Below are 10,986 nucleotides of genomic sequence, written 5' to 3' on the forward strand. Positions count from 1 at the left end.
CTTTTTGATTTTATTCATTACAAAAATTTTTTCAAAAGAATATTTTAGTTTCTCAAAGAATGTTTATAAATCCTAAAAAAAAAATACGGTAGAGTGCGTTAACTTGCAGGCGGATGTACATGCAGGATCACACTTAAAGGTCTCATTTTCAAAACTTCTCAAAATTTCTTCAATGCAGTGATCTTCAAAATTAATTAAAATTTATCACTCAGTTTGTGTTTTTCCCCATTACACGTTATTCTAGTTTGATGTTTTTCACAAATTAAAATAATTTAATTTATGTGAAGGCTAAAAGAATTCTTTTAAAAAATTAACAAATTTTATTAACTTGTACTATCGTCGGTAACCGAACAGAGCTTGGTTCCATTGGGAAACAAATCTTTCGAAAACTTCATGTCATTACATTGGCATTTGTCGTAAATAATTTTGCTCATGCACGTACGGAAACATCCCTTTAAAATTGTATTGATACTCAAATAATTTACAAGTCGATATATTTTGAGTTGAAAAACAAATTTAAAACACCACTGACCTTTTCGTCGTAATTCAGTCCATAGAGGGTTTGATAATGAGATCTTCTGTCAAGTTCGACGCCATCTTCATAGCAGTCACCATACGGATCGCCCAGTTTCTCTCTGAAAATCTGCCCAATATAATGTTTTCATTGTTTTTCGATCAGATTTCATAAATTTTATAACCTTTCAAATTCAAACATTTAAAGAAAAGTTAGGAAACATTATGCTACGTGCTCACCCGTTTAATATTCTTCACAAGTTTCAACTGATGTGAAATGATAAATGAAGTAGATAAAATGATGAAAACAGTTTAGAATCTATAATAAAAATGGTCAACAAATTGAAGTAGTAATAACCGCGTTAACGCCAATATGAGTGAGAGTGTTTGGAGAGACCAGGATGCCTTCATCTTCAGGATAGGGCATTCGTTTGGGATCATGAACCACTACCCTCAATCCGGCTGACTGAGATATCTTTCCAATGTATTCATTCTGATCCACATTAAATGTTATCGATAGACCTGCAAAATTTTTCTTATGAGATGCTACACGCATTAAAATCAATGAACTTGACTTAGGACAAACCGTAGAGAGGTCCAGATCTTTGAGCATTTTTGAATTTTTTTCCGTTCATCGCTGAGTTGAAGATGTAACAGTTGCCGTGTCGAATGTCCACAAAATGATCAAAATCTCTGTGAAATTTGCGTAATAAAAATCATTTTAAAAATTTTATTTAAAAAACAGTTAATTCAGCAAATAAAGTTTTCCTCTCAATGTACTTTCTATGTCGACAGCTGACTCCGTTAAATGAACAGTCCTGTACAATATTCTCTATTTCATGTCCTCCACTCTTTGGAAGAAAATCCATTTTTTCATAATGCCTAGAAACAACATTGATATTAATATATCACGCAACTGCATCTGCAACACATTGAAGAACGCAAACGAATACGCGTCAATCAACGCTTCAAATTGCATATGAAAGGGATGGGTCACTGCAAAACAGGACTAGAGGCCTTTAGCCGTTACAACATCTTGCAGCCCAAGGTCGATCCTGTTACTATTAAGAATTTTGGTCATTGCTGCCGAATTTCGAATACATTCTACAGATGATTTAGACTATTTAGACTATCACACAAACACGTACGTATGATGCTGAGTTTGCATGCAAGGAACTAAAAAATGTGATTGTGGTTTGTTGGGTGTGGATATTACGTTCCAGGGAATTTGATTGAGTCTCTTGCAAATAAAATGAATAAATTTTACCAGCTAATCGTTATCAAAGTTGAATATTCACACACACTGTTTCTCTCTTTTTTTTCTCTCTCTATTTCTCTCTCTCTCTCTCTCTCTCTCTCTCTCTCGCCACACCAAACACACAAATTTAGCAATGTAAGAATCATTTGTACTTTTCCAGGAAAAGATTGAGGAAAAATAATCCACATCGAGGTTTTTGGTCACACGTAGTTGTGCAGTTTCCTGTTTTTGAATCCTTTCCTGTTCAATCAAATTGAATCAAATTTTTATTTTAATAAGTGATAATAATCAAATGAGATGAACTAATCTTTGAAAATTTTGAAAATATATTTATAATTAATTTCAAACGCAAATATAACAATCAACGTTGTACCTTTTTTTAATTTTATTGTTAATATATTTGTAACATTCATTAATATTTTTATTTTTTATATTTTCATGTTTGTTATCATCTTTAATATAACCTCTATGAGGGACAGAAAATTTATTTCTTTGGCATTTTACGCTTTCCATAGTTTCACTGAAGTTCTTCATCAAGTTTTTATAATCCAGGTACTTGATAGCTACACTTTTCTTAATGGGATTGTTGTTGCATAACGTAACAGCTGGGAAGGGCATCATCAAATTGTGGTTGTAGTCGAACTTCACTAACGTTTCCACTGGTTTCTCAAAATATTTTTTACCTGTTAGATGCATGAGGTTTAACCTCATTTTACGGTATAACTATTTAAAAATTAAACTCACAAATGTCAGATAAGTTCACGGTAAAACTTGTTACGCTGATTAGTGTCAAAATAATCCATGATATTCTTTTGAATGTATCTGTAGAAATTTAACAGTTGATATTTTCTTAAAACATTTATGTGAACAATTTAATAAATTTGAAAAATTTCTTTTACACTAGTTAATCAATAAATATTAAAAAACAGAAAATCTTTTTTGAACTTTTAGCTTTTCCAATATGAGGAATTCCGTGGGATGAAGTTGTTTTGTAGAATTCATTCCATATCAAAGTCAATGATGTCATTTCATTTTTGTTTTTATTTCCTTTGGTCGTTTTGTTATGGTCATCGTTTAAATTACTCGCGTCATATTCAAATTTATTCATATTGTACAACTTTTATGAAAAATTTTACTGATAGTTACAAAAGCATTTAGAGCGTATAATTTATCCTAATATAAATGAATCTTTTAAAAATATATTTTAGCAAATTATTCTTGCCTTCTAGCTTGAAACGACAATCTCATTTTTTAATCCCTCTAACAACGATAACAAATATATAAGTGGGAAATGTTGCAACTTCACGGCGCGTTTGACATGATGTTATTCAGGAAAATGTGAGAGATCAATAAGACAAATATTTGTCATTCATTAGGACGGATCTATTAGGATTCGAAGCTCACAATGTTTAACAACTAATTATTTAAGCAGTTCATTCTATCTAGTTGAAAGTGAAATTCTATAAGAGAACAGAATTGCACAAGTTCTCTATGATTTTTATCATTTAGAAGAAATATGGCTTATTTTTCTGGAATTAAAACAGGCGTGTAAGAAAAACCTAACATAAAATTGCAGGACAGGGCATGGCACAAATAGCAAAACCTTGTGTAATTGTGAAACAATGAACGCAATTTTTCATGCATTATTTATTCATTGTTTTACAAAATTTTACAATATAGTTTGTTGATCATAACAATAATACATCTATGCCAATTTATTCCGGTGAACAGTGCTGAAGCATTAAAAAATGTGCACATGGGTTTATAAGATTTGAATATGTTTTTTAAAGAATGTGATGCCGTGCACTGATTGCCAATAGCATCTCCATCGAATTCGTCATTTCTCGCTGATTTTCTCTTCATTTTTAAAACAAATATATAAAGCAAAAATAAGCAGCAACCATATAGCAACAATTATAGGGAAAATTATAAATCTTTGAATGTTAGTACAATAATTTGCGTAGTTCTCGTGAAAATCACTAATTATTTTCACCATTGTTGGCACTGTCATGATTACAAAATGGAGACTGAAGGGAGATCTTCATTGGTTGTGAATGGGAGTTGGTTTAAAATTTCATTTCCAATCCATCTCCCTTTTCTACGCTTGTCCTGTTGTATTTGTCCATGTCCACTGAACTTTGAAACTCTTTTGAAAAACAGAATTAGTGAAATTAAAGGAGAATATTTTAATTAGTAAAACGTCTGGCAATACAAATATATTTAACAAAAAATTGTTATAATGTTTTTCAAAATTGCTATTACTAAAAATAAAGACGAAAAATGAAAACCGTTAAAACTTAAAATTATAGAGTTGAAACAACTTGATAATTTTTGTGAAGTGCACCTGCAGTTCTGGAGGAGGAGACGCTGGGATTAAGCTTTCTTTTCTTCGCCTTCTTCCAATTCGTGATGACATTCTTACTTGAAGCTTGAGCCATATGGCCACCAATCTTCAAAACATCCAACGCCAGTTCAAAATATTCCACAATCGTCAATATGGAGAATCCAACGTAAAGACCTAATATGCCACCGATGTCAGAAATAAATTCCTGAATCTTAAATTGTGTCGTATCGTTTCATAAACATATAACAAAAATTGTTGCAGATTGTTTAAAAGATTACGTTGAATATTTTTTTATTATATGCTTTTAACAAGTATCAATTCTTGTTACAAAATGGTTTCAATGTCGAATAATTAATGATCATATATTTTGATCTTAGTTAAAAAAATTTGTGGTAAAGTTTTTAGCTTAACATTTAAAAAGTTAAAATATAAAAAACCTCATAAGCCGGCGATTCGACAATGCTCGTATAGCTTAACTCCTGGAAATACACCACAAAGACACCAATATCCTTGTTGCTCACGTTCTGATTATTACCACCAGTAAAGCCTTTCATTTCCATCTGCAAATTATTACAAAAACATTTCATTAATAATTGAAAAAGTTTATTTATATTTTTATAACATAATATTTATTCGTTAAGCCGCTACCAACCTCGTAATTATCTGACGGCCAAATTTCTCGGCTAATAACTGGATTGTACTGGATATCGCTTGTATTAAAAAACATATCATTAAAAGATATTAGATTTATCAATTAAAAACAATTCAAAAATAAGACAAATTGTATTTCAGGAAGTTGTTGATTGTATAATAAAAAGATGAAATCGAATCATATTGAATCTTTTTCATCTAACTTCCAAAAGCATAACTGAATGAATGAACCTAGTAGTCAGGACTGCAAACATTTTAAGAAGTTACACATATTATTTTTTTATGGTTATAATTTATGGTTATAATTTAATAAAAGCCGTAATCTGTAAAAAAGTTGTAGATTTTGAATTCAAAAATTGAAATTGGATTAATGTCCGTTTAAAAAGAAATAATTTTTAGGATTTAGAAAGAAAGATGATTGAAATTTGGATTCAATTTCATTGTTTTCGTTGAGTTAGCTTAACGGTTTAATCCATGTCCATTAAAGGGACCAGCTGCTTAATCTTACCACTAGATCAAGTCACGATGTAGCATAGTTTATATTTGCAAGGTGTTTAATGTATGGTAGAATGAACAGATTGCGATTTTTATATTAAATTCAAAGGTATAATATCAAACTTGAAAAAACATTTTTTCTGCTTTCTAAACCTGCACGGAGCAATGCACTTAGCACTGCAAGGTAGATTTCCATTCTCGTATGCACTCCAGATCCCACGAGAACAAGATGCTAAAAAAATAAATCATTGCATTTTACTAACGGACAGAAAGCCTGTTAAAAAAGAAAGTCTGATTGTTCGTCAGTGTCGACATCTGTGCAACTGGTTGTTCAGCTAGTGATTATTCATTCAATAATTTAACCAAGTTTGATATTTTTTGGAGAATTTTAAAATAGACTTTAGCAGATTGATAAATTAAAAATAATTTAGTAATCCAATTGTAGAAAACATTAACAAGAGTGAAAAAATTGTTGATAAATCAATTAAAAACTTTACTGCAAAAACACCGTCAGAAATTGGAAAATTACTCAAGAAATCCGGAATGTCAATTACAGTAATGTTTTGTGAAAAACTCGGATCACTGCGATGCATTTTTGTTCGATGTTTGAAGAACAAATTGCAACTTAATATTAAATGTTTTGATAATTTTAGGTGTTTTTTTTGTTTTAATTTACAATGTGATAAGATCAGACGTCACTAAGCCTCAATTGGATATCTTTGAAGTCTTTCAACAACCTATTCTCATTTTTCCTACAGCATACAAGTCGGTCACAAGTTATGATTTATAAACATCACATCAGCTTTCACTAATTGATTAATTTCATTTGTTGACTGGCGCTCCTTCTCAAACAAGATTATCGTATTTACAAGAGAACATTTTTTTTCTTTCATTATATTAACTGTCATTATAATCTTGAATATTCTTTTTAATGTCTTTGTCCTGCTTTTAACGTTAAGGTAATAAATCTTAAAATCAAAATCATTCATTAGCAATTAAAAAGTGGCTACTGGAACAAACCATACGCCGTGAATATAAGTATAATAACGATTTTGAGGGCGCCGAAAGGTACTCCATGTGATTAATTTATGGGACAACATCAATAACCTTTTAGTAGCAAATGTACATTTAGGTTTACCGCATCTATATTCATTCTCTAACAGTTCAAACAAATGTTTTCATATTTATACTGAACCATAATTACATCCGACAGAAGAAATATTACAACAGTTTAATTAATTAAATTTTATTTAACTAATTTAGAAAGCCGATCTTATTTATCTGTCCCATTTAAGCTATTTGTTTCTTTGTTTCTTTGAACATTTGATAATGTGAAGAAGTTATTAATACGCTACGATCTATTTATTGAATTCGTTTTTTAGGGAATGAAAAGGTAATGTCGCAAACCTTTTTTAGTACAATAATATGTATAATACTACTACCACTACTACTACTACTACTACTGCTACAACAACAGCAACAACAACAACTACTACTACTACTACTACTACTACTACTACTACTACTATTACTACCACTAATATCAATCTTCGTTTGGTCTCCATTCGTTATGGGTAGGACTACTACTACTATTACTACTACTAATAATAATAATAATCATAATAACACTTTACGCAATATTGGCCAGTAAAATTTGCCAAAACGCCAAAAAATGCAAAAAAAACATTTTTTGATTTCTTTAAAACGATTTTTCAAGTGATACAGTTGTTATAAATCAACTAACTTAAAACACAATAAAGAACAAAAATAATGTAAAGATATCATTATCCAATTATATAAAATCGTTGAGAAATTTTATAGGCATTGAAAGTTATCGTTTATCGAGTTGTAATTGCTAAAATATTTTAAACTATCAAATTACACCTAATTGTTGAACTCAAAAAATTGATAATTAAATTATAAAACAGTTATTAATTTTTAAATAGAAATGAAGATATTGAACAAAGTTAAAAAAAAACAACTTCAACAACTGTTTTTGGAATTAAATTAGCAAAAAATATTTTATTGAAAGGCATTGAAAGTTATTCCTTAATTGAGTTGTAATTTTTTTTATGAAAATACCTGACACATGAAAGGCAGATAATTTTGAGTAGATCAAGAAGGAATTCTAAATATTCAACGATGGTGAGCAGGGAGAAGCCTATGTACAAGCCGAGAATTCCACCGATGTCTGATATGAACTGCTGAAACTAAAAGTTTAATAATTATTGCGTTGAATAATTTTAGAAATTTTTTGAAATAAATTAACTAAATTTTTCTTATTTTAAAAGTAAGGTTTCAATGAATGAATGAATGAAAAATAAGCAAACAAAAGATACTTGACAAAAATTAATAACAATATCTTTTAATGTGAAGAATTGAAGAATTATTTTTAAGCTCCATGCTGATAAAAGTAGCTCAATTTCAAAGACAACAAAAATTTGAATTTTCAATTATTCCCATCACAGTTAATTATTTCTTCAGCTGTCTATAGAAAGTCGTTTAGTCTGATATATTTTATAAGACTTCATGACACTAACCTCATAATTTGGCGATTCGGCAACGACTTTGTACGAAAAATCTCTCAGATAAACCTCAAGTTTTCCATAATTTTGAGTGTTATTCAGGAAAGATTTTTTAAATCTTTTCATCTGTATTTTGAATAAAATGAATTATTATAAGTTTTTATTTTATTATTCAGCATTATTCTTTAAGAAAATAAAATTTACGTGGTTCATTAAATAGTTTTGTGATGGCCACAACTCCGAACTAACGAGCGGCTCGTAAACTGTTTCTCTGTAAAGTTTTGATCAAAGTTGAACAAATAAGAATTTTTAATTCAATTTTTTATTTCAAGTTTATTTTAAATGTAATCTTAGTTTGTTCTTCAGAATTTAACTCAAGTTGTAATATTTCTCATCGAATTTTTTTATATTTTTCAATACATTACACACTAATCAATCAAGCTCTTTCATCTAAAAACTTAAATGCAGCAGAGAAACGATTGAATTGAAAACAAATGATAACTAATACGACAAATGAGATTAAGTCACTTTTAACTTTTAAATTTGAATTACAAGATTGGGGAAAGATTAAATTAAATATTGGGAAAAATGAACCGACAAGCATGGCACCGGACAGGCTGGATCGCACGCGAGGCTTCCATTCACGTACATCTGCCATACTTTGTTCACACATCTGACTAAGTTATTTTATTAAAATAATTTTCAAAATAGAATTTCAGATAATTTTAGAAACAACACGTCACGGATCTGAAAAATGACTTACTATCTTGTAGACTTTTCACAGAACATGGCTTGATCATGTCAAATTCATGAAAAACGTTAAGTGTTATATCATTGCATTTACATTGTTTGACAATCTCTTTGCTCAAACATGTGTAGTAACACCCCTTTTTAAATAATGTTCGTCTATATGTTCTAGTTTTCAAATTATTTTTATGAATTAAAAGTCAGGACCTTTTCACAGTAGCTATAATTAAAAACTCGTTGATAATATGTTCTAATGGGATTGTCATCGCTCGCTTCATAGCAACTACCATAAACGCCGTTCATCTTTTTCGTTTTTATCTGAAAAATGCATTAGATTGCGTCGATTTTGGCAAAAAATCAATTATAAAAACAATCTAACGTTTTTATTTTTGAAAAACAAAATTGTATGGATTTACGAGACTAACCATGGTGACTCCAATATGAGTGAGTGCATTGGGAGGCACAAGGATACCTTCATCTTCTGGGAAGGGCATGCGTTTGGGATCGTGAACGACCACGCGCAATCCTGCCGACTGGGATATTTCTCCGATGTAGTTCTCCTGCTCCACGTTGAACATCACAGATAATCCTCCAGATAAAGTTGTAAATAATTTTTCATCAATCCGGTTGATCAGTTTTAAAATAGATTTGTTTCATTTAATACGATGATGAACTGAAGTAACTCTTTTATCATAAACTATTTTACACAAAGTTAATTTGCTTTTTTCCAACTGTAATTATTGCAGTTTTATATATACAATTGAATATTCCTACCATAAAGTGGGCCAGCTTTTTGTGAGTATTTGTTAGATGGCATGTTGAACATGGCTGAGTTGAATAAGTAGCAATTTCCGTGATAGTTATTGAAAATGATCCGGAAATCTCTGATTTATATAATTTGTAGAAAGGTTGTTTTATTTTTTATCTATAAACTTTTGAATAAAATTACTACTTTTCATAATCACATGGAACTCCAGAGAAGAAGCACTCGGTGAGCAAATGTTTCAATTGGTGACCAGACTCCAACCGCTTGTCGTGGAAGATCTCGATGAACTTTTCTTGCAACAAATTTGTGAGTCTTCGTAGTGAAAAATATTTGAATACGCTAAGTAAATTAAATTTAATTCATTCTTTACATTCAATTATAATAAAATTCAAAAAATAATTTTCAAAATTTTAAATTTTAGAATTTAATTTCATTAGATTTCGTCATTAAATAAAAATTTCACCTTAAATCACTCCGCATACCATTCATGTTGATAACTGGTTGTGTCTTATCTATCAACAATTTTTTTACAAAATTATTAAATCAAGAAAATCAAAAATAATTTATAAACTTGCTAGGCACAACAAACATCTCCATTCGGTTAACTTAATTTTGTGAAACCATTTTTGTATCAACGATTTTTAAAACATAACACTATAAAAAAGCCAACCTATTTTTTCTAACTCGCACTCAACTCCACCCATTCCGTTACTCTTGCTGTCACAACTCTTGCTGTACTCCAACATAAATTCGGTCAAGTTGATAAATTGTGAGGCGAAACTTTTTCTGATGGGGTTGTTATTGCAGATGGTCACTGCCGGGAAGTTCATCAACTTTGAGAGGTGGATTTTGATTGTTGTGTCAACGCTGTACCTCAAGTATTTATCACCTGGCCAAATTTTACGTAATACATTTTTTTCATTTGTTTGATTTGTTTAGTGTTGTGTCTATAAAATTTTTAGTTGTGATTCAATTTGTGAAATTGTATTTGTTTGATGAATATATATAAACAGAGCTTTAAAATATATTGTATTTGTTGAACATTGTTCTTGAGGTAGTTAATAATTGTACTTTGTAAAAATAGGTTAATAATTACATAAAAGATAGAGATTGTAAGACAATCCTACAATGCAAACAGTTGTCGATATAATCCACAGAGCTCTTTTGAAGTTACCTGAAAATGAATTCAAACACATAGGATAACGGTCAATGAAAATAAACTTGAATAAAAATAATTTTTCAAATTAATTCATATATAAAATGAAAATTTGACCATCAAAATTTTGATAAATGCAGCAGAAACCGAACTTCTTGCCCTGACGATGTGTGGAATTCCATGCGAGGTTGTGTGCGTCTGGAAGCTGTGCCAAGCTGCTGATAGTGTTAATTCTTCGACGTTTGAACTTCCATCAACTTTTTTATTACTTTCGTTCATATCCTTATCTCACGGAGTGTGATTTTTTCATAGTTTTGTTTTTATTCTATATAGTCGAAAGTTACATACATAAGATGTGTTATGGTTTACAAATTTTTTAAAAATTTGATTAGCTTAAATAAATTTGATAAATTAAATTAAAATAAAATAAATAATATTCTTCAACTAAACACATGAACATTGAAAATTTGATTTTATATATTAATAATTGAAAATGAATCTGATTTAGTATGAAAGATGTAAATAATAACT

The 10,986-nt window shown here is 29.8% G+C and overlaps 3 protein-coding genes across 3 annotated transcripts; all 3 read right to left on the minus strand.

Annotated features, from left to right (window-relative positions):
* Positions 1–72: 72 nt before the first annotated feature.
* HELRODRAFT_168360 (hypothetical protein) lies at positions 73–4,842 on the minus strand (the record flags this gene model as incomplete). Its single annotated transcript, XM_009014224.1, has 12 exons — positions 73–182; positions 329–452; positions 533–643; positions 872–1,035; positions 1,100–1,206; positions 1,294–1,395; positions 1,924–2,011; positions 2,236–2,454; positions 2,717–2,818; positions 4,116–4,326; positions 4,553–4,675; positions 4,768–4,842. 12 exons carry the CDS (start codon positions 4,840–4,842, stop codon positions 73–75), a joined length of 1,536 nt encoding a protein of 511 aa, XP_009012472.1.
* Positions 4,843–7,303: 2,461 nt separating this feature from the next.
* On the minus strand, positions 7,304–9,359 carry HELRODRAFT_168361 (hypothetical protein; the record flags this gene model as incomplete). The annotated part of the gene is made up of 7 exons (XM_009014225.1): positions 7,304–7,471; positions 7,802–7,912; positions 8,396–8,463; positions 8,550–8,673; positions 8,741–8,851; positions 8,959–9,122; positions 9,308–9,359. The coding sequence occupies 7 exons, from the start codon at positions 9,357–9,359 to the stop codon at positions 7,304–7,306; spliced, it is 798 nt and encodes a 265-aa protein (XP_009012473.1).
* Positions 9,360–9,481: 122 nt separating this feature from the next.
* On the minus strand, positions 9,482–10,734 carry HELRODRAFT_168362 (hypothetical protein; the record flags this gene model as incomplete). Its single annotated transcript, XM_009014226.1, has 3 exons — positions 9,482–9,591; positions 9,970–10,188; positions 10,608–10,734. The coding sequence occupies 3 exons, from the start codon at positions 10,732–10,734 to the stop codon at positions 9,482–9,484; spliced, it is 456 nt and encodes a 151-aa protein (XP_009012474.1).
* Between the last annotated feature and the right edge of the window lie 252 nt (positions 10,735–10,986).

The sequence above is a fragment of the Helobdella robusta genome (genome assembly GCF_000326865.2).
Source record: "Helobdella robusta unplaced genomic scaffold HELROscaffold_13, whole genome shotgun sequence".
Lineage (NCBI taxonomy): Eukaryota > Metazoa > Annelida > Clitellata > Rhynchobdellida > Glossiphoniidae > Helobdella > Helobdella robusta.